The sequence below is a fragment of the Phaethon lepturus genome, unplaced genomic scaffold (assembly GCF_000687285.1).
Source record: "Phaethon lepturus isolate BGI_N335 unplaced genomic scaffold, ASM68728v1 scaffold11802, whole genome shotgun sequence".
Taxonomy (NCBI): Eukaryota; Metazoa; Chordata; class Aves; order Phaethontiformes; family Phaethontidae; genus Phaethon; species Phaethon lepturus.
This window is the reverse complement of record NW_010524120.1, coordinates 45,539-73,300: the sequence shown is the minus strand read 5'-3', so window position 1 is coordinate 73,300 and position 27,762 is coordinate 45,539. Positions and strand designations below refer to the sequence as shown.

General features: G+C 39.6%; 1 protein-coding gene across 1 annotated transcript in view; it reads left to right on the top strand.

Annotated features, from left to right (window-relative positions):
• The window catches only part of MYO1B (myosin IB), a gene marked incomplete at its 3' end in the record, with an annotated part of 82,277 nt that overhangs the window by 9,931 nt on the left and 44,584 nt on the right, over positions 1–27,762 (top strand). The window contains exons 2-4 of the mRNA XM_010282333.1: positions 4,266–4,381; positions 23,683–23,777; positions 26,804–26,908. Coding sequence (XP_010280635.1) covers positions 4,266–4,381; positions 23,683–23,777; positions 26,804–26,908 — 316 coding nt within the window. The remainder of the gene's footprint in view (positions 1–4,265; positions 4,382–23,682; positions 23,778–26,803; positions 26,909–27,762) is intronic.

Sequence of the window (27,762 nt, the reverse complement as noted above, 5' to 3'; positions counted from 1 at the left end):
TTGCCACAGATCCAGAAAAGCTTTTAAAGATACGGAGCAGGCTGTTGTGATGGCCTGAACTCTGCAACTCCTGTGGTGCAGCCTCAACCGCTGTCAGTAATGTTCCCTGGCTTCTGAAGCAGCAATCTTCTCTCTTCTGGGCCTTTGGGGTATTGCAAGGCTAACTTTGCCAGGGGGAAAAAAAGCTTTATTAATTTACAGTATCCCAGGATGTGAAATATTCTCCCATAAGCTCTACTAGTGGTCTTCTAAAAGCTCCCCTTCTTGAGTTGACCTGTACTGCCTCTTCCCTGTGTAGCAGATTTCACTGCAGTGCTTGCACATCCTGGCTGCAGAGGTGTTTGGGGACCTTTTGCTGGGTTCTCTGTAAGGTTTTTGCAACCTCTCAGCTGAAGAGGTCCACAGGCGTTTCAGGCAGTTTGCCAGTTTCGAGCAAGAGCTTTCCCCAGCCTTTGTCTGGGAAGAGGCTGTTGCCTGTGGGTTTCTCCTGAGCAATGGGAGCCTTGCATTGTCTTGCTATTTTGGGCCTCTTCTTAAGCCGGTCTTAAAGCTGCTTGAGTTAGAAAGGCACAGAAGGCCTTGCCAGGTGGATACAAGGTTGAAGGAGTAGTAACATCTTGCCCCAAGTAGTTATGTTTTCTTTCAGTCCTAGGAGGGGAAAATGAGGCATCAAAGTGTCTTGGATCTTGCATCTCCAACAGCACTTAGAAGTGATACAGCAAATACTATTGGCTTTTCCAGCTGAGTTGTGATTTAGAATTTTCTTCCTACTCAGGGTCTTAAACACTTTACTGAACAGGAATGAGTTGTCTGCGTTGTTTTGGTGAATGCAGAATGTGTTATCATTTGACCCCATACAAATGTGAATGCTCGTTTCCGCAGATGAAATGTTAGCGCATTACAGTGTTGCTGTGCTACATGACAGATGCACTGATAAATGACAAGTGATAGCCCTTTTGGCTTGGGTTCTGGACAAACATGCCGAGGAGGTAGAATTTGCCTTTGTGAGTTATTGGAATAAAGTAGAAATTGGGAGGAAGGAGGAGTATCAAGAGTCTTCAGTTAGCAAAACTTGAGGAAACAGCAGTTCTTGTCCAAACTCGCGTAACAGGACCATGTCAAAGCCAAGAAAGAAATAAAATCTCCTGACTGCATTCTGTATGTTCATCATAAGGCCATTCCTCATTCTCTCATTTCCTTAAACAGGGAAAATGAAGGATCTCTTTAGTCCCTGGGGTGCCATGGTATGGTCTCCCACTCCTCTTGGGCATTCTGCTTGCAGCACTGGAATGTTTCTGTGCTTGTTGCTTGTTCAAGGATTTCAGCCATTTATTTTGTTTGTTTATAATAGAGTGCTGGTGGGAAGGCAGATGTTATGTGGGAAAGCTATTTTCTGGATCTGTTTATCCACGTTATGTGGAATCTCACAGACCACCAGTAGCAAGTAGCTATTAGGCATCAGCTTTGAGATACTGGCATTTTTAGAAAAGGAAATATATTAGTTCTTGTAAGCAGCTTTGCAGCAAAACAAATGATTCTTGGCATGCTTTAGCCTGGTGTTTAAAATGGACATGAGTATGTCTTTGTTTCTATATAGTCATTTGACCTTTTGAAATATTGGTATTTTAGGAAATGGTCTGTATTTGTTCATGTCTGACAATAAACAGCTGACTTGAATTCCCAAAATACATCATCTAAGCAATAATTAGCTATGAAGAGGTGGTTCTAAATAAATCTCATTTGAATGCCTGAATTAAAAATCAAGGTTTTCACTTTCACTCATCTTTCTTTACCTTGGCATCTCAGGGTGCTTCAAGGAACTTAGCAATTAAATCGTACGCTATTATGGTAGCAGAATAGCTGAAAAGGGCAAGTCTTTGAGTTCCAAAGAATTCCTGTTTCAAAATATAATCTTCAAGATCTGGCCTTCATCTGCCTTCTGCCGACATTTTCCAGCACTGATTTCACAACAGGCTGAATTCACAAATTCTTAAGATTTAGGAGGAAACAAGTTAGTATATTAATGTTTTATCAGGAAAGAGTCCTAACGGGGGTATCCATGCATTTGTGAAGACTAGAAAGCTGCTTCCTCTTGGGTATCTGTTATTCTCGCCAAGAATCTGTAAGCTTGCAAATGGACAAAGCCACAATGTGTTGAGAGAGCAAAGTAAACACTGTAGAAAGGCAATTTTTGCATTTTCTTGTTCAGCCAGAGATTAGACATAGATGGGAAACACTTTCCTCCTGAAGGGGAGGATGACTAGGAACATTTTTTTTTTTTTTTTTTAATTTGGAGAAAAAAATATATAAGCACACACTGCAGCATGTGTTTGAAGGAAGCAAAAATCTTAATTATTTTGGGATTTTCTAAACAGACTGTATCTGAATGCCTTTGGGGGTGCTTCCCTCCTGGGTTGCAGTGTGAGGCCCATTGGAGTTGTCCCTCTGTTGAATTGCAGCCTTGCTGCCAAGATGTGAGGCACCTTCAGACTTGTTCCCCCTTGCAGCACTCTGCATGGGCTCTTGGTATGAAACCAGCCTGTTCCTAGGGATCTGGTCTTGTTCTGGGCTTGGATGCATGGGGGGAAGCGTTTCGCAGAAGGTTTCTGGCCAGCTCCAAAGGAGAGGAGAAAGTACGCATTGTTTGGAAATGGTGAGTCTTGAGCCCAATTAGTCATGTATTGTGTTTCATCGTAGCAGCAGTTGTATGATGAATTGTCAGCAGTGACAGCTTCTGTTTTATCCTGTGGATAGTAAACATTACAAGGATGGACCTCAAAAGTCTCTGGAAGCCTCCTGCTACGTGTTTTGTCACTGCAGCCTGGGACAGAAAGTGCCGCGTGAGTTCACAGCTTGCCTGTGCATATGCATGCTGTGGAAGATGGGAAATCTTGCTCTCCTAGCTTTCTTATGAACAAATTTAGTTAGCATTTAGCAGAAAATTGCTTTAGACATGAAGGTTAGATAGAGAAGGGTTGCAACAATTAATATTTTTAATTTGTGACTGCTTCTCTGGAGGTAATTCAACGCTGTGCTGAACCTGTTGTTGAGTAACTCGTGCTCCTTGTGCCTCTGTTCCCATTCAAAAATGCGTATTACAGCACTTCTCTGTAAGGAAAATTCTGGGGAGAAATCCAAATAGTGATTGTGAGGTGCTAAGGTATCACTGGAGAGAAGCCATTTAAAATCATAGATCTATGTAAAAAACATTGTTTTTCTTCTGTAGTTACTAGCAAATGTAAGACGTATAATGGGAACCTGTAGCTTTTGTGTATAGCCTTTACGTGTCCCAGGGAGTCCCTGGTTATCAGAAAATCGTGTTTCACCAGGTGTGATGTATTTATTTCATGGTTGTGGAATGAGATACCAAACACTTGATGTTTAATTAATCTTTGGTCAGTGTCTGCAGGCAGAGTGGAATGGAGTTTTGGTGGTTTTTGGCACTCCGGTGTATTTGAACGCAGCCCTTGCAGCTGGAGGGAGGTGCGGAGAGCTGCGGGGCACCCGTCAGTAGGTTTGATGCAGGCAGGTTAATTGTGTTGTACGCCAACATGGTAATCATGGTGTACAAGTATCGGTCTTCAGCTCAGTAGTGAATGGGACCTAACAGAGTAAAACAATGTACTACTCCATCTGCTTTCCAAGAGTAATGGCAAGGATGTTCAGAATCTGGAAACAAAAATTATGCTTCACTTCTGAGGAACCACAGCAGGCCGTCGACTGACCTGAATCCTGACAGCAAATCTCTCCTGTGGCAGAAGAGGCTATTAGCCTTTAGGTTTCTTCTCTGTGAAGCTCTTCTGTGCCCAAGGCTTTGAAGAGACGGCATGAAGCTCCTCTTCGGGTGATGGACAGTCCAACTCCAGCCGTGCCTTTACGTGGTTTTGCATGAGTGCGCAAGGGCTGCAGCAAAGCTTGTGTGACACTTGCCATGCAGGTGGTGTCAGTTCTTTGTGAACGTCTGCGTCCGTTTCCTTTTCCCTCCCGCAGCTGAATTAGTCAAATATTGTACAATTGGGCATTCTTTTAAAAAATATTCATAAGAGGCTTTCAGTTATGTAGAAATTGCTACTTGGTACCCATCAGTGATTGTTGAGAGAGATCTAAAAGATGATTCAGAGTGTATGTACATATTTAGTTATCGCCACAATTCGGCTTTTTGTTTGTTTTTGTGTAAGTATTAAGTGGGAGAATAATATATAAGCAGCAAAAGTATGTTAAAAAGAAAAATCCATGATAATTTTTTACATTTTTTCCTTCAACAGACGTACATTGGCAGCGTGGTGATATCAATAAACCCCTACAGATCTCTACCCATTTATACTCCAGAGAAAGTGGAAGAATACAGAAACCGAAATTTTTATGAACTCAGTCCTCACATGTAAGTACAGTGAAGAAGTTTTAGTTTTCATTCTGTCCTGAAAGCAATGGTAGCAGCTGTGTCTCTCATCAAAAGGTCTGTGTTGATTAAAGCAAACAAAACAAAAATCACACCACCCACTCCCCCAAAATGAAATTTTATTAGTTCGTCGTTATTTTAAGGAGAAGTCAAGACGAGTTACTCATTCTGTTTCCTGTATTAAGATCCTGGTATGTGCATTTCAGAACATTTTCCTGTAATTGTTAGAAGTAGCCTTTATTACTGTATTGTAAATTAAGTCTGTTTTTGAGGAAACCTGTTTCTTTCAAAGGCTAGATTGCCGTGTGAGAGCCTCTAGACATTAAAATTGTTTGAGTTATAGTGTTATTTTTGATATCTGAAACTCTTAATTTCTCTTTGCACAACGCAAAAAATGAAAAAACCCTCATGATGAATGCAGAAACATACTGGATATGTCTGAATGGTAACTGTAGGAAAATAAAAACTTGGTCTTCTTTCCCCTGTGCTGGGTGGAAATGAGCCCATTCTAAGAGGGCAGCCAGAGTGCCATAAATATATAATGCAAATTTAAAGGCTAAAATATATAGCATATATACATACATATCATATTGGAAAATATGATTGCATTCCAAGTCTAAATTTAGGAATGGAAGGCTGGGAAGTAGATATAAGCTCATATTCTGACTGTTATTCACCTTCTGTAATTCCTCTACAGGGGTGCATATTACAAAGAAGTCAAAGGCCTAGCCTTGTGGTTATAGAGAACTGACATGACCCATATTATTTTGGCCTGGTCAGAATTACTGAGAGTAATGGAACATGGTTAAGCCCTGTCCATAACAGAACAAGACTTTGATCACAGGTCTGGGTGGTATGGCTGAAAATGAGGTACTGTGTCTTCAAGTCTGTATGTTGCAGTAATCGTTTTATCTTGTTAGACGTCGTAGTGGTGAGATTAAAGCCAGCAGTTCGCTCCTCAGTGTGATGCTGGCATAGAGGAGTATTTCCAGTGTGTTGTGAGGTTGCCACCTGACTTTGCAGTCACATATACAAGAGACTGAGTTGAGTGATGGGCAATCAGGTAAGTGTCTAAACATGGCCCTAAGTTTATGCATCTTACTTCAGTGTTAGCTTTTAGGTTAAAAGCACATTATGTATGGAAAGAGTTCTAGAAGTTACTTTGTTATGATTAATTTTTTGCCTTCACACTTCATCTGTAACTTTTCCAGAAACATTGGCTAAAATGCAGGCAGCCGATTAATCAGATCAAATAAGCTTCTGGTAGTTCTTGGCCCTCTTGGATCTGAACTCTGGTTATGTTCAGGTTTTCTTTCTTCACAGTTTTGTTTAGCAAGCACAATTGCTTGCTAAATTCACACAGTTGCTTGCTAAAGAACTTTCGGCTCTGCTACCTTTGTTCAGCTGCATAAAATTTCCTGTAATATGATGGAGGATTTTAAAAATAAAGTCTGGGAGTTACAGATTGTCTGACATTCTGAAAGTCAGTACTGTGTACTGCCCTAGGTGACCTTGCTTGGCAAGGGAGTTGGACCAGATGATCTTCAGAGGTCCCTTCCAACCCCTACCATTCTGTGATGCTGTGATCAAGTACATAGTAATACACTGATCTCCGCACTTTTCTATCTCTCTTCAGAGATGGTCTTCCAGAACAGAAATGGTCAGCAGTCATTCTTGTATATATTATGAGAGTCTTAACTTGGTAGAAAAATGTTTCATAAACATCATTAATCACTAATGACGACAATTGTATGATCAGGGTGCCATTTCGGAGCAAGAACTTCTGGAGTCCAGACACGAGAAATCCACTTTAAGAGCAGTAGTTTGAAGTGAGAAAATGTTGAGTTTTAACTTATGGCAGGAGATATCAACTGCATGATAGTAATAGGTATTCCTTACAAGTTTGGATAGAGTGCCAAGTCATGAAAAGTGTAAGACTAATTTGTCCTGGACAGATATGATTTCTCCACGAATTTTCTTTATTTGGTGTTGCTTCTATATGAAAATTTTGTCTTTCTGGCACTAGCTAAGTAGACAACTTATCTTTAAAATACAGGATTACAAAATAATCTTTGTTATGGTTTCTTTTACAGAGACAGTGTTTTTTCAAACCGTAGAAATATCAAGTGATCTTACCTTATGGTGACCTTGCTTTCCTTCCCACCTGTCTGTAGATGCTTATGAGAACTGCAGAGTCAACAGAGTCACTTTTGTCTCTGCTAAAATTGGTAAACCTCTCAACATCTTTAAAAGATACTTTAAAATATTGTAGGTGCCTAAAATAAGGGCCATGGAGGCTGCCTTACGCCATCTCTGCCAATCCTAAACAACTTTTCATACCCTTTAATATATAGTGCCTTGTGCTGTAGCCTTAAGGATTCATGCCAGTCCAGTTGTTCACTCTATGAACATAGAGTTGGTACTTGAATGCTGTTTAATAGACCATGAGGTGAGCCATATGGTCCTGCTGCAGCCAAGCCTAGACTCATCGCCAGTGGGGTGCCTGCCTACCACGCTGGTCAGTACGGGCCAAGAACTGGGTCTGGGACAGAGACGGCATCATCCCAGCCTTGGAGCCTGCAGCTAGTTCTAAGGTTGACTGATCTTGGGAGCAGCAGGCCACTGTTAAAAGTACGGCTCAGGCATATCTGGGGAGGTTGCTACACTTCGACAGAGACCTTGCAATCTTCAAGGTGTTTGTTTTTTTTTTAGCTGCTCAGGAACTTGAATGAAGAGATGCTGAGACAAACTGCAATTTCTGGTATTTCTTCTGACATGGCGGTAAAAAAACCCCACACTGATTTGTGGAGATGTACATACTTATTTTTCTTTGATGTGTAAATCTCCATTGAGCCATAGCCTCTTCAGAAAAATTGATTGGGCATAAGCCCACTGCACCATTTAACTGTGCTTTGGGAAAAGGTTTTTGGTTCCTGTTGTGTAATCCTGAGCAAAGTGAAACTCTTGACCTTTTATAAGGAAATTAATGCACCTAGAAAGTGTGTCTAGAAATAAAATTATATGTAGTGTGTTTCTTATTTCAGCATCTCCTTTGTACAAATAATCAATCCTATTTTGTTACTAGTGCTAGCTAGAAAAATGCAAACAATTTATTGCAAAAAATTTCTAGCAGCAGTTTGATTTAAGATTCCTATAGAAACCAAGTCTGTATGGCACCAAAACTCTTCTGTCAGAAATAAACATGCTGTCGCCTATTGGCATGATATCTCATGTTCTCCAAGGTCTGTCATTTTGAAGAGAACATTCAGGTTTGGGAATTCCAGGTTTTAAGCATCAACATCTCTAGAGCAGGCTGCCATGGGACATTCCCAGATCTCTGGCTCTCTGTGGGAGCTCCTGGGAAATGAGGAATCTAAATGATGCTTTAGTTATTTTTCAGCAGTTTTGTATGACCTTCTGTCTGTGCTTGAGGTACGTGCAAGTGTTTCAATGTGATGGATTGGTATAGGGAGGATGTGCTTGGGAATGCCAGCTGTCCCAGTAAAGGAGCAGGCTTGGTGACCAAATGAAAACGGAAGGGAAAAGAGAGAGAAGTATACAATGACAGGAAGGATATCCAAAGCTATAGGTTTTTTTCCATATATGGTCACTGAAGGAAACACATGCCCATGGGAGTGAAAAAGCTGTTCACGTGTTTTCCTAACCCTAATCTGAAAGACAAGGGAGTGAACACCTAGTCATCTAACTCTGTGTTTCCTCCAGAGCGTCTGTGAGAGTGACTGATGCTTTCAGTGACGCTAGTTAATACTTAATTGCAAGCTTTGGGCGAGGTTTTGTTTTTAGTGTTATTTGGAAACTATAGAGGAAGGCCACGGACACATTTTGAATGGGCAGCCAAGCTGCATTTCTGGCAGAAAGTTTCTGGTCAGGCGATTTTGGATAGTGTTATACATTATTCATAGTTTTATACCTTACAAAATTTGATCAAGGAGATTTTACTTTATGGTTCATTCCTCTCTAAATACACCACTCTTGTTGTGGCACCATGTAATAAAGTGTTATTTTTCTAGGTCTCCTGGAATGCTTGTTTTCATTGTCTGTGGCTATTTGCATAGCTGTAATAGGAAGTTTACCAAGCTTTTTAGTTGTGTTTTTTTCAACGTTTTGTTAATCTTGTCAGTTTTGTTTTTATCTGCAAGGCAGGACCAAACTTGTCTCTGACTTGACAGAGCAGAGTATGAAATTTCAATGTTAAAACAGTTTGCTTCTTGATTGTGCAGTCTTACACTTCTGTTCTGCTCTTTCAGTTGATGTAATTACTCTTTCAGTTGGTGTAATTGCTGTTTTGCTTACCTTGTGGGTAGGCTAGACATGAGAGAGAACGAAGCTGTCCATCTTGCTAACTTACATTGACTTCCACCAGTGACAAAGGCAGCTGCTGGCATCTTTAAAGCAAAGGCCGTAGGAAAGAAGTAGCTTATCGTACCATTTGTTTGTAACTGCCATGCCATATCACTTTCCTACTATAAGATATTTGCTTTAAGGGATTGCAGAGTAGGTGCTTTCTTGCATATCCTATCATAACATCGGCTCCTAGCTACTCGGAGCTCTCCATCTCTGGGAGGTAGGGTGGCATGTGGCTTTTTGCTCCCCTTCATGTTCTGAAATGCCTTACCTACTTGCTTTAGAAGAATCATGGATTACTTTAAGTTCAGGGACAAAATAGAAAGTGGCAACTGTACTGCTAATGGCAAGCTACAAGCAAATAAGAGTTCCGACTCAAGGTGCATTTCTTTAGTTAGGCACTGACGTATTTACCGTGAATAATTGGGACAGCAGGAAAATACCTGGAGAAGGCTTTTATCAGAGATCTATTGCATTCCATTTATGCATTTTGTTGTGTATTTTATTTCCCTGTTATTAATTCTTTTAAGTCAAATGTTTCTGAAGAGGCAATAATTTTGCATTAAAAGGTTTCGTATTGAGAGACTTAAACTTTTGCAGACAACTCCTGAAAACCAGCTTGCATACAAGCACAAAGAATTAACAACCTGATGTCTATTAAAATGCAAGAATGAGGAACTTATTAACGTTCCCCATTTCAGTGATCATCATATTAATAATTATTGTGACAAATCATTATGCTGCGGGTATCTGCAGTTGCTCTGACAATAGATACAATTTGCTGTTTCTTTTTCAAGTTTGGAGCCAATATAAGCAGCGTATAAAGAAGGGAAATTTTTGCTTCTGGCTTTTTTTGCTCATATTCCAGGATTGAATGTCTTCGGAAACACCAAGGTTACAATAACTCTTTTTCCTCCTTGATTTAAAGCAAATATTTTTGTCTGAAGGGCATGATAAAGGCCCAGCTGTGAAGGAGAGTTTCTGCCTATATGTAAAACTAAGCTTTTCTCCATAGGTAGTAGAGTTTTAAGATACACAGTAGCTATATTGATTTATTGAAGAAGGGGATGGTAGGCTGTGGTTTAGTGTCCTTCATTGCCACAGTATGTTTATTTTAACAATTCCTGTTCAGTTTGTCCTTTCCTCATCTTCATTTACTTTTGTTGGGGGGGGTGGGGGGGTGGAGGTGGGGTTTTTTGTTGGTTTTAAACCACCCCCCACTCCCCCCGGTTTTGTTCACCTTTCAGTATCCCCTTTTTACAGACCTTTTGTTCTTATTCCTGATAATTCCTGACTTCTCTAGAGACTCAGTCTTTGGACTTGTTCATGTGGCTCAGCAGAGTGCCTCATTCAGAAGAGATTTATAGTTGAGGGAAGATGATCACAAGTTAGTTGGCAAAATTAACTGCTGGGCAGGGAGTGAACATCTAAGGCTGACAGAAATCATAAATAGCAATTAGGGAGGACTTCCAGTACCTAATTGTTAAGCCCATACTAGGAATGAGTTGAAAGAAGGGCAAGGGGAAACTTACAGAGAATATTGAAGTCTTATTTTGGAAGGAGTCAGGCATATTACTCTCTTAACCTCTATAGTGAGGCAGTACTGGATATGGTGTATCCATAAATGTAAGTCCCTCAAGTGTATAGATGAAAAGGAGATGAAGCATCACACTTGCTTCAAGAGTCAGAAGGATTTAATGACTGAGAAGAGCCTCTTCTGTTGCAGGCTGCTGGCACACCACCCACGGGATGCACAGTTTCCTAAATTTTACACTTGGTAGGAGACCTCAGAAATCCTTCTGAGAAAAGAGAGTTTTGAGGAAGGCAGTTGTGATGTGGCTGTACTGAAATGGCCGTCTGATTCTCTGAAGAGCATTTTGGAAGTGATTTGTGAACTTGAAGGTTTAGGGTATAAAGGAAGGTTTCTCTCTCATGCAACCATAAATTTAGCTTTTTCCTGAAATTTGAGCAGGGCTATGGTAGTTGGTTTGGATAGCACATAATGCAACCCTCTCACCCCAGTGTTTCAGAGGTAAATATAGCCTTACTGACAAGAGCAGTAGTTGCTTGTTTGCTGCTGGTATTAGAGTGCATTAAATTTTGTAATGATGTATAATAATGCAGGGACTGATTTATAGCAGGACATGTGGTTATAAGGAGACTCAAAAAATGCACCCGACACCCAAGAATAAAAATAGCCTGGAAAAGCAGTGTATAGATGAATGTTGTGCTTTAATTTTTAAAATGGTCTGAAGTGACATTTAGACTGGCTTCCAAAGTTCACTGGAATGAGCCTTTCCATTGGTCCTCTAAGTAGTGCTGCCTAAATTAAGAAATGAAAAGGCCCTTTAAATTCTTTGTGTAGGGCACTGGAGCTGTCATTCTTCTGTAATTGTCCAGGACATGGAATTCCCAACATGAGAATGTACCATGCTGAGTGTAGCCGCAGGGCCGTAGCACAGGTGGGGTGGAGCTGCCAGAGCTGCCTGCGCAGAAGCTTGCCCAGATGTCAGGCAGTCTGGCGGTGTGGACTCCAGATGGACTTTTTGTGCTGTTGTGGCATTTAAATTCTTCCTAGGCTAGGAAGGAGTGTATATAGACTATAGGGGATATAAAAAGCATCAAGACAAAACTGTCTCCCAAAATACCCCCGGGAGGCAGAAAGGACTCTGCCTCTGGTCTCACCCTCCAGCATCTGTCTGTCTTTCAGAAGCTACAGCAGCATATGCTGCTGTGACAAAATTACTCAGAAGCACCAGATCCACTGGCTCACAAATGATTACAACCTCCACAACCACACCACTTGGCTGTACTGTCAGTCACCACTCCTGAAGTCCTGCTGCCAGAGGCCCCCCTCTCTGGGCACAACCCACCTGGCTCTGGTAGAGCCTGGTCATCCATCAGTTTCTCATTTGGAGAGCTGTGTGTGGTCCTAGCCAACATTCACATGTCTAGTGGACCTTTTGAAGAAGCTTGCAAAAAATGCTAGAGTTGGGTACCTTTAAAACATCGTGAGTTTGTAAGAGAAACACTTGAGATCTGTTCCAGATGCTTCTGTAACTCTATAATTGTTGTCATGGTGTACGAAGGAAAATAATCTTGGCGCATCCTTCATGAATTAACTGCTGGCTTAAAGTGTCAACAAAATAACTTTGTTTTCAAAACTGTTCTCAAATATTTACTTGTACCTCTGTACATAGCATACTTTCACATTTGACTTCAGTCATGTCGGGGATTAAGATTCAGATGTTTTTAGTTTATCTGTGACGGTATCTCTCCTTTTTTTGCATGTGAGTGTATTTGTTGCAGTCTGTGTTTATTTGTAAGTATAAAAAAGTTTGGGGTTTGCTTGATTGTTAGAGCAAAGATAATTCTTTAAAAAAAAAAAAAAGGCCTTACTGTATGTTGGATAGTTGGAGATGTGTGTTAATGCTCTAGTATAGTCTGAACTAATGGTAACTTTTCTTGCCAGATCCCATTTCTCTCATTTTCCTGGAATGGGAACGTTCTGGCTGGTGTTCATATTATGCCGTTGATATTTTTAGGAAATAAAATGCTGAGATGTTTTAAAATTAATTTGCATTGTCACATAAAGTAGAATCCCTATAATTCACACAAAAGGCTTGGGAATCCATTCAGTATGACTGAATTTTGTGAATGAGCTGGGCACTTTATTAAATAAAGGAAAGGACCTGCAGTAATTTTTCAGTTTTGTAATGCAGTTCTCCAAATTTGTCAATACATAATTGCTCTTTGTCTCTTCTCATCTTTTCACATTGTTCTCTTTGCAGCTCTTCATTTGTACATCTAGGCTAGAACCAGAACTAGCCTTTTTTGTGCAGCTTAACAAAATGAGGTTCTTCCAATTAGGAAACTGACTGATGTTATGGTAGGACTCAGAAATGAAGGCATTTTGAACATTTTATGCAATTTTAAATGTAACTTGTTTTTTTTAAAAAATGGATCCAAATATCTTCATTATTCTTTTCATGAGAAATTTGGGACATTTTGCACAATGAAAAGAATGAGAAATACTTAAAAGGAGACACTGCTATGTCTCCCTTCTTAAATGCAGACTGAAAAGGGAAGGTAGGTAGAGGCCTTGTCAGAAATGAGAGAAAACCCATTTTCTGCCTTGGGTGTACATGGACCAGAACTTCCATTATGCCTTTCCTGAATTGGCAGCATGGTACTCTCTTAAGATCTGGGATTTCAAATTGCAATTAAGAACAGCTGTCATCCTTTCATTGGAAGTGTCTCATTGTGTTTAATGGCTCTCTCTCTCTCGCTCTCTCTCTCTCTCTAAGCAATTTATAACACACCAGGAAATACCCATCTGCTATGCTAGGAGCCTTTCTCATGATTTTTGATACAGCGTAAACAAGGCTAATGTTTAAAGCCTTAAAGACACTTCAGTAAAACTCCAGCTCTTGTACCACCTTTAGGGGCAGAATGTTTTCCATTCAGTCTCTTTACTGGCAACTTTATGCAAAAGGCTCAGATTTCTTCAACTCTGGGTACATTATGGTTAATGTAGTTTGGGTTATTAAAGATAAACTTTTTAATGTTATGAATCAGGAAATACACAGTCTTAATATTTACTGTCTAGCACACTGAATAATCTTTTACTTATGTTTTGAATAGATAAGAGAGCTGGGACTGGGGTTTACAAACAAAACTCTGAACTACAAAACAGTTTAATTGTGGTTATTTCAGTAAATTAGTTCAAATCTGCATTTTTCTTGTAATCACAGTTTCCTCTTATATACTACAGAAATGATTTTTAGTTGCTAAACCTTGTGGAGTTCAAACTGCAACTGTTCATAATTGCTCCAAGATGATTCATGGAGAGCATGTATCCACAGGACAAAAAAGATGTGTGCTGCTGACATCCTCCTTGAGCATCAGCAGACCAACCAAGGATGTAGCTGTTGAAGTACATTGTCCCTGGAAATAGTCCCTGTAGGCTGGACTGAAGCCTGGTGTTTGAGCAATCTGAAGAAGGCTTTTCATTTCTTCCTTTGACCAGTCATGGAAAGAAAATTTTGGATACATATCCACAAATCCCATGCACAAATTTGAGCAAATGCCGTTTTATAGACTGAATAGACTCATTAGCTTGATGTTGTATCTCGGCTAACAAGCTCTCAGAAGCTCAGATAAGCTTTAGTGTCTTTACTTTGTCCAGGGATTCATGAATGGTACTTTATTTGGAAAAGAGAGCTGGGAGGGAAAAAATAAGTTGCATAAGGCTTCTTAACTTCCTGGCAAACTACTTTGTTAATGGTACTTGAGTTACATGCAAAATTAAAAAATTCAGTAACTCCTCCAAGTAAAGTAGCAGCATATCTATATAATTATGTAGTGTTGACATTGCCCATCAGATGTTTTCTGGATAACTGAATTACTTTTATTTGCAGTTTTGTCACTGTTGTCTCTGATAAACTTGTGGGCAGCTGCATGCTAGCTAGCTTTTGTGTTACAGAGCCTAGATTTCAAATCTGATGAATAGCAACTTCAGCTTACAAGTAGCTATGAGGATGTGATACTACTTTGAATTTTTCAATATTGTAATATGAATTTGGTGGAGTGCTCGGCAATTTTTCTGATGCAAATTGTGTTGCCTTCCAGTGCAATCTATTGCACTAACACATGGCTGACGTTTCTTTACCCATCTCACCAGGCAGAGCTGTGAAGTCAACTACAAGATGCATCATTTCATGTGAGATGCTCTCTCTTGGGTATGTGCAGCATACTGGAGTTTAGTTGTGCTACAGTATGCTATTGTCCTCTGAGATGAGACCTTTGAAAGCATGTCCCTTTCTGTGAAGTGGGTATGTGAAGCTGGGCACTTCACTGTTCATCTTCCCCTGAGTACCGGAACACATTTAATTACTTTAGAATAAAGGAATAAGTTTATTTTTCATTCTCCAGTTAGCAGAGTAGAGGAAGCTTATCTAAGAAAGTATTGCTACTTTTGCAATAAAATTATTTTCAGTGAGAAAAGTCCCTGCATGAGCACATACTAGCAATGCACGCTTATTGTGGAAGCCAAAACTTGGCTTGCAATATCTCTGCCCTTACAGCATCAGGAGGAAATTACTTACTTCTGACTTCAGGATGATGTTTCTTAGGGCTGCAAATAAAATTAGGGTTTTCTGTTTGCAAAGCAGGAGTACATTTTTTGAGGCAGCAACATGGAACACTGCCTGTTTGCTGAACATTTTTCCATGTGAAATCCTAAAACCAGCACTGCCCTCTCCTCTGTCTCAGGAAAACCCTGCAACCAGTACAGCCCTACTGTGGTTTCATTTGTGAGATCAAGAAGTCGCTAGCATTTTTATATGGAACATCTCTGCTCTGCCACTGATTTAGACAAGGTCAAACTATAAGGCCCAAAGATACCTCCTATTTAAAAAAATAAAAAAGGGGAAAAAAGCAACTAACAGTATATGCCCATCTGTACAGGAAAAGCCAAGCTATAATGACCATTGTTCCCCTAATAGGATTATAGAGTCTTGTCTTATAAGTATTTCACTTAACCTGTACGCTGGGCCTGTTTTTTCTGAAATAGCTATGGATAATTGTAAGGACCTGTGTTTAGCCATGATCAGTGTTTTAAAAAAGAGGAATAATTGTTTCTCAGTGGTTTATTTTGATGTAATACATGTTTTGCGTAGTCACCTAAGATGAATTACAGTTTTATTGGAGGAATTTACTTTGTGTGCTGTTCATACAGTTTAGCACGAAACTCAAAGCATGGCTCGTTCTGCAGAAAAAAAAAAAAATAATGTAAAATTTGGTTGAAGCTGACATGAACTGAACACGTGTGTTTGACCAGTAAATTTCCCGAATTTTGAGACATATGCTGTATTAGGTACAGGAACTAATTCAATTTTCTGTAAAAATGGAGAGTCTGGACGTTTCAGCACAGAAAAGGAATGACTGTTTTCCATTGCTCCCCCTCTTCCTCCCTGTCCCACCAGCCTTTCATTTCCAAATACATGCAAGAGTTCAGAGGTGCAATTCAAATCTGCTAGTCTGTAGATGAAATAGTAACTTGGGATTTTAAAAAATTTTGTGTCCTTTAGTTAAACTTTGACAGAAGCTAAGCAAGGAGAGTCAGTTTATGCCTCTCTTTCCTTACTGTCCATTCAGCTGTCTGACCCCTGCCTACTCCATTTGAACTGGGAATGGAGTTCCCAGTTTGTTAATGGAATAAATCCTAATTTTTACAAGCCTAACCTCAGGGGCTGCAAAGCTTCAGAAGGTCCATGGAGAAACGTTGACTCTCTCGCCACTGGCATTTCTGGTGTGCTGTGAAACTGCTTCCCTTCCAGGTGGCCGCAGGCTTGTTTGGTGTAGTCAGGCTGGTAGTTCAAGGAAAACTGTGGAGCTTCTGACACAAAATGTGGCTACCAAAAAGGTTCAGCGTATACTTTTGCAGTAAAGTCACTGAGTGTAAAGGGTTCACTCTTTTAGGCACTTATTAAATCAAGCATGCAAGTGCTGATTTATCTTAGGAAATAAACTACATCTAATCAAATACGGTTTTTAATAAAACAATAGAAAACACTTCCTGTACTTCCCTTCAAGGATATCATAGCCCACTAAAATTATTGGTTTTGTAAACAGAAATGCCTTTTCCCCCAAGAAACTTAAAATCCTTGCAGTGCATGTTATAGCAGACTGATTTGCTGTAGGTCTGTAAGAGGCCCAGCTGTGTCCTCCTGTGTGATTGTGTATGAGCTGGTTGGGCTCCTTGGGTAACGCAGCCCGGTATGTGGGGGTGAGAGACTGTTTGGGTTACAAACTTAATCTGGTTAATGCTATGCCTTGGAGGTGGGAGCTACCCATTTGTGCTAGACCCACAGACTGAGTATTAGTACAGATGAGGAGGGGATGGTTACGTGGCATCCAGCTGGCTGATATGTCAAGGAATGGGACAAATCAAGGGGGAATCCAAGCCAAGCTGCTCTTCTGAAAAGCTCATGACATGGAAATATTTGCTTTTTTCCCTCCCCTTCCCTTGGTTTATGTGTACATTTACTTCAGCTGCTCCAAATAAAAGATAGTTCACTATTTTAATTCCTTCCTTTAGGCAAACCAAGTCACGAGTTATACCTGTTGTTTGTCTGCAACTGCAGTAGTTTATGGTGTGTACAGCTGGCACTGGTCCACGTTAGTTCAGTTTGGTACGCCCTAGTGGGCTTTCCATGGTTAATGCATGTTACCAAGACAGGAGACTGCCACGTTAGCTTGGTTATCTGTAGCACCAAAGCTCTGCCTGCTGCTCTGCTCTGCCACCATACCGTGTTACTTTGGAGGGCCCAACCTTATACCCGTGCCCAGGTTGCTCTCTTGACAGTTTGCTGGGTTTATCACTGCCAGCTTACAGGACTGAGCTGTTGAATGGGATGTGGACATGCTTACTGGGGTTGATAGTGTTTTCTAAAATTTAGAGGGAGAATTTATCTTGTAGTGTGGATTAGAAAATGGCACAGTCATCCTCAGCTTCAGAGATCCTGTTTTCTAGCAGGCGAAGGAAAATAATGCAACAGCTGGGTCATAGGATCCTGGTAAAAGGTGTTTCTAAGGCATCTCTTTAGAGCTGCACATTAGCATGATGGAAAACAAGAAACACCTTCAATTTTGTTGAAATAGGCAGAAAACCATAGGCTGCATTTTTGGCTTTTGTGTACCGTGCAGGGGAAAGACCACTATTGCTTTTCAAAAAAAATTACTTTTTTTTTTGGACTGTCAATCAGTAAAAAGGAAGCGATCAAAACTGATAAAGCCTCCTGCTTTTGCTTGGAGGGGAAACGTGTGCCATCCTGCGAGAGGGAGAAGGGTCATCAACAGACTGGGCTGTGGTGAGCTGTGAGGTTGCGCAGACACAGTATTTGGGGAAGAAGCATTGTAAAAACCTCCCTTTCTGTAGGGAGGTTTTTGAGGCAAAGTCCATTGGACACGTCTGAAATCTGCTTCGTTCTGAGAAAGACAAAATTTTCAGAAAATGTTTCCTTCTTTTTGTCCGGACGTCAGAATATTGGCCTGAATCAATTCTTCTGCTAAACCTGCAGCATGTATATGAGCATTGGAGGGTATATTATATTCCTAGTCTACTGGAACAGAAAATAAATCTCTCTGGCTTAATATTAGCCTCTATTTTAAAGTGTTTTACTCTCAAAAATCAAGAGTAGCTCTGTCTGTCCTTTACCCTCTCCCTTCCCCTTTCTCCCTTTCCTTCCATAAATTATGGCTGCTTCTTACGAATCAAATGGGCTGGTTTATGCGGCTTTGGGCTTTATTCTGCATCTAATAACGTCACAGTTGCTAACGTGAATAGTGAAGTGGGGAAGTGTACACAGAAGGTGCCCTTCTGTTGTATATATTAGCCACATAGTATTGTTGGTAAAACAGGTTTCTGTGCTCACCAGGAAAATAAAATTGGAGAATATGAATAGGAGAAAAGGCTTTCCATCTGTCTTATCACACCTCTTTATCCTGGTGTTTAAACTTGTTTTATTTTGGTTCCTGATTGGCGTTTTTCAAAGAACAGTTGCTTGCCTGTGAAGGTCTATCCTAGCCAATGCTCTGTCAATTTAGCTGTTACTTTACTCACTCCAATGGCAGGCTAATCAACCTTTTCTTTTCAAGTGTGTCAAAGTGCTGAACATGAGACAGTTTGTAATTACGGAAAATGGAAGTACACTTTTTATCCCTAGGGCAATTAGATTAAATGATTCTGCACTATGAGCTAATACTCTAAAAACCTCTTCTGGTTGTTTTTCCTGAATGGTGAATTTTCCACTGAGCTTCAGTGGACAAGGGGAACATACATAGCAAATAGTGATGATTTACAATGTAAAACCTCAAAGCACTTTATAAAACGTGCTTCTGCTCTTCCTAGCTCAGGTTGTTAGGAATTTTTATACCCAAACAAACTGCAATTCTGATGTTTTCCCACTGCATGCTGTGAGAGGAGGAAATCAATTGTTTGCTGTTACCCTGTTACAGAGCACTTCTATGCATTCAGAAAGAAAAGGAAGTAACTTAAATGATACTCTTAATTAAAACTTGAAGGGATTAATATAAATAACACTTACTGTAAAATTCACATTTAAAATGTATCTACAATTTACATTTTACTGCTGTTCTTTTTAATCTAGCATGATATATAGTCTTTGATAAGCACTGACTTCTAGTATCCTGCCCAGTGTGTTTAGAGACAGTTGAGCGGAAGCAAAGTGGTACCAGGGCTCTACTTCATGAGGAATTGGCGCAGTCAAGAAGAGAAGTTTTCTTAATTTCCTTTGAACGTAACAAATGAGTTGGCAGTTGCAAGCCAAGATTTAGCAATAGATGTTTTAAAATGGGGACTGAGACTCTCGGAATCAAAGCAACAGCCAGTGAAGATAGGATGAAGGGAATTGACTCTATTAAAGCACGAGAAAAGTGACTGATGGAGCTTAAGGTAGTGTTAACTAATTACTGTTAACTGAGAATGCTAAGGGAAATGACAGAAGGAAAGAAGTACCAATAGCTGGCAAATACTGATCCTCGTTATTTTGGCTTAAAGGAAAAAGATGGTAGAAGAGAAGAGCTGTTCCCGTGAGCTGAATTTATGACAATAAGAGAAAGGTTTTTACCCTTGGTGTAATTGTGGGCGCAATCTTGAGCGTTCAGATGAGGCAATAGCAGTCGATGCTCATTTTGGGGCAAGCAGGTGGGAACCTTGCACCTATCTCTGCCCTACCCTGGTGTTTTGTTAGAGCATAGAGATGCTCTTGTGCTGCTGAAAACTGCTGGAGCCCTTTGGAAATCCCCCATGGAGGCCTACGTGCTATTTCCCTTTGTTAGAATTTTCGGGTTAGGACTAGATAGATCTAGCCATCTGGAGCTATGTGGCTGAAAAAACCATGCTGTAAAAAAGCAGAGCCTTCTTTCTGAGCTAGGTATGGGTGGCGTTTCAATTTCAAATTGCTTCTATACTTAAGTCTTAGCTAAAAGAGAACTCCAGTAAATATTTCTGTGTTTGTTGTGGTAGGAAAATGTCATCGTCTTTCATGAAAACCTAAAAATCAAAGGAGAGCTTATTATAAGGTATGGTAAATGACACTGCTGACACACTCACCAGCTAATTCAAAACACATGGTTTGTAACTGCTTTTTAAACTACAGACTATTCTAAAATTTTACTTAGGCTCTGTAATTGTGAGGTGGCTCAAAGAGTGGTATGTGGTTTAAACCTATAGTTGCAACTGTTGACTTTACAGAGCTGTGTTTCTTAATGTTGCAAAAAGGAAAAGAATAGAAGGATTCTTTGTGGTCTATGTATCATTAAAATGTGTTAAACTAAAATGACCTTAAATGAAATGCAAATAGGGAATAGCATGAAATTATGTTTTTGGAACACATAGAGTTTGAACCAAAAGACTTCAAGGTTGGGTTTTTCATCTGTTTGTTTTTTTAATTTTAATTTGTTTATTGCAAAGATAAAAGGCAATAATAGATAGGAAGGACTGTGAGGTGTAATCGTGTGCCATGAAAGTTGACATGACAAATTAATAGATCTATCTTTTCCTTTGAGATAAAGATTTTTGTTCAGGCTCTGACATAAATGTGCCTAATGCTGTTTATGCAATGCCAGAAAGACAAATAAATCGTAGTTATTTAAATACACTTTTGGTTATGCCTCCTCCAGTTGAATTGTTAGAGCAGTGGCTGAAGTGTCAGAGGGAAATTTTAGAATACTTCTACTAGGTAACTTTTGATAAGTACATACGCAAAACTTCTTTTGAAGTGAGTCAGCTTATTTTTCCTTTTGTCTGTAGTAGATAGTAATTGATCTTACTATCAAGTAAGATAGTAAGATCATATACTTGTGAAATATTAGGCTGTGCTGGGTTGTGTAGAGGATCGGAGGAAAAGATAATGTATGCCAAATGTCTCTGACTAGATTGGATAAAACCAGAACTGGATGAAATCCCATTCTCTTCTCCAACTTCAGAGGTCTCGCTGCAGTATTACACTCTCAGTTTCTCTGCTGAGGGTGGAGAAAAAGCATGATTTGGTGTGTTTAACTATGCAGTGCAGGCAAAGTTCATAAATACATCAAACAGTAAAATATGTTTTGACAGGGGCTGTTGGGAAACTAAAATTCAGTGTATTAGAAAAGATGAATGGTTACTAAGCTGATTAACTCATAACTCAGTATATCAACAAGAGAGAATACTTTGTCTGTGCTTGATGCTGACTTTGTTTTCCGGCGTGAAACCTACTGCCAAGAAAGTTGTTTCAACAATGAAATACTAGTTGATGGCTGAGATTGTTTGAAGCACAGCAGGCACAAAATGAGCCATCCAGACTGTCAGTTTGTAAAGCGTCTCAGAGTCTTACCTTCCTGCTGAAAGCCAGTTTCCTGAACCAAACCCGTGGAAACCACAGCATTAGTTTTAGCATTTTCTCACATGGCCCATGAATGCTTAGTGCAGTTTATTTCTTTCGTCTTCATCCTGCTGCTTTTTGTTCCTTGCAAAAAGGAATATAATGGGTGCTGGAATAAGCTTTTCTGAGTGCTGTGCATTGTACTCTTCAATTTACAAGTGTGTCTGCAGCAACATTCAACAAATATTATTCATTTCCTAAATAGGTCCTATAAGAGAGTCTGGTAAAGTGTTATTGCTACTGTAGTTTGGATTCTGGACAGTGAAGTGGATGCCAGAAATTGTGTCATGGTCTCTCAGCAGCAGCAGAGTTGTTTTGGTTTGGTTTGGTTTTTTCTGCTAGTTCTTCAGCATGTTGATCACATCACAAATTGACTTTGTTGTAATGCTAAAAGCATTACAGCTTGCTACTTTCTCGTAAACACATTTTCACGTCCAGTTGAACTGCTGAGTTCAAATGTTTCCATCACCACAGCAGTATTAAGTTTTGAGAGATCAGTCTTAATTTGGGTTCAGTGGTATCAAAAGGATTTAATGACCTTTGATCGTTGTTGTTAAGTGGATGGCCCAACCATCTGTGCAGAGAGAATAATTGTAATTTAGTGCCTTGGACAACGTAAGGCGAGAAAAGCAGTGAGAGAGATGGAGCCCTGGGCTGGTCATGCAACTACAGGCAGATGCACTGCAGGAGGGAAGAGGTAGGAGGGACACAAAGAGGCGGGAACCGACAACGTGAGCATCATTGGCAGGAACTAGGGAGGGTGGGGAAGGTGTGAATATTTAGTAGTAAAGGAGCCGTAAGGCATTTCATTTACTCGTTTCCCAACCTTTTCAGAATACCATTCACTTGGTATGCTGGGCTCTTGCAGGATGGCTGAGTGGTAACACAATGCAACCATAAAACTAAACAAGCAAACAAAACCAAAACGCAACTAAGCAAATATGAGAAGAGTCTAATACGAATGAGGGATGGGGAAGTATAAGTAGTGCCGCTCATGCATGTGGTGATTAAACTGGGGACAATAGGACATGCTCTCCATAAACTTTTTTTGGGGAGAGAAGCCAGAATGAAAAACTTCCTGAGCTAAGAGACAGTGGTAGCAAAAAAAAAAAAAGTATAAACCAATTTGTGTATGTGTAGGTTTAATATTTGAAGCTTTCAAGTTGCCACTGTCGGAGCCTCTAGAAAAGGTTCTGTGTGGCTCTCATTACCTGTGTTGTGTTGTCTGCGTTACCCCTAAGTAGTTTCATGACAAAGAGCTTGCTTATCTAGAAAGAGACTGTGGTTGCCTGTGAAAGCACTATATGGCTACATTATTCAAAACAAATACTTGATCTGTTTGTAGTTATCAGCTGAATGCAAAGCTGCTGAACTGTCACAGATTAAAGAATGAAGTTTCTAAAAGGTGCATTGAACCTGCAATGATATGCTGTGTTTGGCTATCAGATTTTTTTCTTTAAGTTGTGTCATGCAAGTGTGCCTTTTTATTTGGATTTTGCTTTTATGTCCTTTTTCAGATACTACTTGCTTAAGTTTTTCAAAGAGGTTCTAAGACTCAGTTTCCAGAGTCCTTTATTCCATGAACTGAAAAATGCAGTTGAAACAAAATCAAAACTACTCTTTCTCTTTCTCAAAACTACTACTAAAGAAAACTAAATATAAGTAACACATCTGCATTTCTCCAAAATATATGTTGCTGCATGGCAACAAAGCACCTCTGGATTCAGATTGCAACCCAGCAATTTCAGATTCATAATGTTCTGAGCTCCATGGAAAGACATTTTTGGTACAGGAAAGCTGTTGATTCTTACTATATTCTTTCATTTCACTACATGACATCACCTTTTTACTGAGTGTAAAGTAAGTAACACTTAGTTGTGTTGTGAAACAACTATTGTGAAACGCTATTGTGAAACGCTTCTGCATATTTATGCAAAAGTCCAGCAATAACTCAAATGCTTAAAATGCTCAATATTTTATAAAGTTCTGAGATTTTTCCATATTTTTCAGATTAGAAGTTGCAGCTTATGGTATTGTTAGTGCTCAGGATTCTCCTATTTACTTTTTCTTAAATGTCTTCAGACAGAACACATCCTGTTGATGCGTTGACATTTTGTTCAATGAAGAATATGACATTTTATTCAGTCAAGAATGCTACCTAAATCGCCTGAAATTTTGTGAATTTGTTTTGAGCTTGCTATCTTTAGAAGAACTTAGAGATTATGCTTGCTTGTTCTTGGAGAAAGTCTAAGTAAGCAACTGAGAAAAAGTATCCATTTTGCTTCTGTGGATCCTTATATTCTGAAAAGTGAATGCTTCACCGCTTACAGAATATTAGGACTTGGCGTTTGTCTGTTGTGTTGTGTGTGTCGTGTCGTGTGTGTTCCCCCCCCGCCATGAAAACGAGAATGTAGTTATTGTTGCTATTTGTTTTATAAAATTCTCAGTTGACTCTTTCTTACTTTGCAGCTTTGCTCTGTCAGATGAAGCATACAGATCTTTAAGGGACCAGGACAAAGACCAGTGTATCCTTATCACAGGAGAGAGTGGAGCTGGAAAAACAGGTAATAAGCAGTTTTGATCTTACTGAAAAATGTTCAGACTTATTTGGTCTTGCAAAGTGGTGCTAGAGTCTGTAAGAGTTGAGAGATACTAGTGTCTTTTTGTGTCTGGCGATTGCAGAAAATTAATGCTGTCATGCTTGTTGCTGTAGCTGTGACCTTATATAAACTAGTGTGTTTTCACACTGTCACCATGGTGCAATCCTAGCGTGTGTTAATACAGTATCCTCATTGGTTTGCAAAGTCATACTAAAGTAATGCTGGTTTGAGTATTGCAAGGACCAGAAAACTTTTAGGCTCTCCCTGTGGGAGACATGAAGGCAGAGAAAACTCCACTTGGTCTTGGTCTTCTAGACTGGAAGACAATCCTTTGATACTTTTGCATGTCTCTTACTAAATATATACATTTAAACTGGATTATGCTATTTATCCAAGGAAAATGGATGATAGTAGCTGATTATTTCAGCAATTTCATCAGTCTTTTGCATCCTGTGCTCAGCTGCAACTCTAAGATTGGCTTGTGTACCACAACACTGTGTTTCTCAGGCAAAGCTGAAATTGCTTTGGAAATGATCGCTAATTTTTAAACTGGAATGGTAGAAATCAAGTGAGGATTGCGTAACTGCAACTTTTAGGTAGACCTTAAGAAAGAAGGAAGCCTGTTATTTTCTGAAATAACAAATTTAAAACAGGTGACTTGCAAAAGACACAGCAGGTAGGAATGCATATATCTGTTTCCATGTAATTTAAGAGATTTTTCCTTTGAATCTGAGAAAATGTGGAGCTTTGTATGCTTATACTGAGCAAGACTTAAAGTGGGTAACAAGAAGTTGATTTCAAAGTCTTTTGTGAAAATGTAAAGTGTAGCCTTCATCTTTGTTTTTCTTTGTCTTATTAGTGGCATGCAATTGAGAGGTCTTGAATCTTGTAATAGAATCCCTTTTTTTCAGTTCAATGACATGAAAACATGTGTGTTCAGTAAAAATGTACATTAAAATAGTCAAGTTCTTATTAATATGATTGCTAGGTATTCTGTCTAGGAGTTCAAACTTCAGAAAGGAATTCTGTACTCGTATTGTTTAATGTCTTGATTTCCTCAGGAACTGTGGATTATCAAGCCCCTCATACAACTGAGGTCCACCTTTTATTCATTTATTTATTCAGTTGAAAGTTCTAGCAGTAGTTGAATTTCTGAACTTCTGTATTTGTAGAGAATATTCTGGTAGATTCAGATTTGTATAGACATTTTGGCTGTTCTGTAATTTTCATAGCCATATGGGACATAATATGAATCACTCCCGTATAAAGGTAAGTACAGAATAATACAGGATTTCAAATTCAAGTCAATAATTGACTTGGAATCTTTGCTATTCTCTCTCTAACATTTGATGTATCTGCTGTTGCTGAAATGGGGCTATTAGCTGAGAAGTCAGGTTTCCATTGCAAAAAAAAAAGGGGGGGGCCGGGGGAAGGAAGTTCCTGCAGTTGAGGAAACAAACTTGTTGGTATAGATCTTATATAACTCTCATTTAGAGACTCATAGTGGTAGCCAGACCATTTGATGTGTTTGGGCTGGAAGAATTGAACCTGAACTGTCATCAGTTGGGTTTTTTTTATTTACTTGCGATTTTGTTCTTGTTTCACTGCATGTTGATATTGCTAATCAATAGTAACATTGTGCAAGAAAACATGGTACATTACCAGGATAGTGATGTGTGTGTGTGTATATATATATATTTTTTTTTTAGATGTTAAGGTGGTGGTTCCCTTCCTGATGTCTTTATCAGACCAAACAGAGTTCCTAATAAAATCAAGGGCCTTTATTTTCTGTCAGTGATGTTCAAAGTGTATCTTGAAGTAATTGTGTTTTTTCTTAGTGTGTATTATTATATAATACCTGATTTGCTGCTTCAGTGCTTTCTTGTCTCAGTGACTGAATAGCTCTACTTAACGATGTTGACTGTTTCAGGAAATAGTTCAAATCAAATAATTTGGTAATTCCAAGCTCTGAAGGGAACAGATTCTTAAAAATGAGAGCTGGGCACGAGGTGCAATTAAAGGAGATGGGAGGTCTTATCGACACACCTATAGTTCTTGCTCCTTGCTTGCTTCCTGTGTTGCAGGTTTGCTCAGTTTTTTCTACAATATGGGATAGTAATTTAATACTAGCAAACAAATTTGATATAAATAGGAAAGAATCAAAATCCAAGGGGTAACTTCTCGTTTGTCAGTTCTTTCCTGAAATTAAACCCTTAAATTTGTAACAGATCTCTGAAGAACAAGTAATGGGTTTTTTATGACCACTGTGTTGAGTTGCTAGGGATTCCAGTTGTTAGTAATTACATTGTATATCTGCTGATGTTGCCTCAAATTTCACTATCTTGCATCATACTAAACATCACAGACTCTGTTTATAAACAGAATCGTCTTTCAGATGTTCTTTGTCCTCACCAGCAAAAACATAAGGGTTGGATGGATTATTTAATATTTATTTCTGTGTATATATGGGTGATTGACACCCGTATGAACCCAGCTTTGAGAGTCCACAGATTGTTCCAAACTTTGTTAAAAGTTTGTGCCTTCAAATTAGTTTCATTGTTTAAATGAATGCTTCAGTTTCTCTATTCATTATACTTTGAAACAGGCTGCATAATGTTACGTGATGTCAAATTGCAGTTATTTACTCGTACTGTACTTTACAGTTGTAATTATATGTGTATAGTGTTATGTTTATACTTGCGTTGTGTATCTGCTGATATAAGCTGATTGAATTTCACATCCTGAAACTGCTTGGGCCTATTTTTTCAGGCTAGATTAAAACATTTCCAGTGCATGAGTCTCATAGCAGGATATGGTCCTTCCTCATTTCCAGATGGTACAACAATGTAGAAGAAAACTGAAATGAAATGTGCTTACAGTTCCTGTCTGGCACAGTGAAAATGTGATGGCGATCAAGTCTGCAAATCATTTTATGGCCTATTTGCCAATACTTATCACTGTTTTATTTTGCTCTCCCCCCTCCCCAACAGAGGCAAGCAAACTTGTCATGTCGTATGTAGCTGCTGTGTGTGGAAAAGGAGCAGAGGTTAATCAAGTAAAAGAACAACTTCTGCAATCAAATCCAGTTCTTGAAGGTAAGAATCTCATAGAGCATATATGAGCATATTACCTCTGTGTGTTCAGCTTTCCTACAAAGCTGGTTTGCAAAACTGTATCTGTTGTTGTTTCATTGTTATTTGGTGTCCAAAACCATAGGAGATGCTTTCTGTGAAGACAGCTACAAGATTTTATTCAGTCATGGAGAGGTTTTCGTGAGAATCTGGGGAACTGCAGGCCCGTCAGCCTGATCTCAGTGCCAGGGAAAGTTATGGAGCAGATCATCCTGAGTGCCATCACGCAACACTTACAGGACAACCAGGTGATCAGGCCCAGTCAGCATAGGTTTATGAAAGGCAGGTCCTGCTTGACTAACCTGATCGCCTTCTATGACAAGGTAACCTGCTCAATGGGTGAGGGAAAGGCTGTAGATGTTGTTTACCTTGGAGTTTAGTAAAGCCTTTGACACCATTTCCCACAGCATTCTCGTGGAGAAACTGGCAACTCATGGTTTGGACGGGCGTACTCATTACAGCTTTTTTTCCATCTGGGTAAAAAACTGGCTGGAAGGCCGAGCCCAAAGAATTGTGGTGAATGGAGTTGAATCCACATGGCGGCCGGTCACAAGTGGTGTTCCCCAGGGCTCAGTGTTGGGGCCAGTTCTGTTTAGCATCTTTATCAATGATCTAGATGAGGGCATCCAGTGCGCCCTCAGTAAGTTTGCAGATGACACCAAGTTGGGTGGGAGTGTTGGTCTGCACAAGGGCAGGAGGACTCTGCAGAGAGATCTGGACAGATTGGATTGATGGGCTGAGGTCAACTGCATGTGGTTCAACATGGCTAAGTGCCAGGTCTGGCACTTTGGTCACAACAACTCCATACAACGCTACAG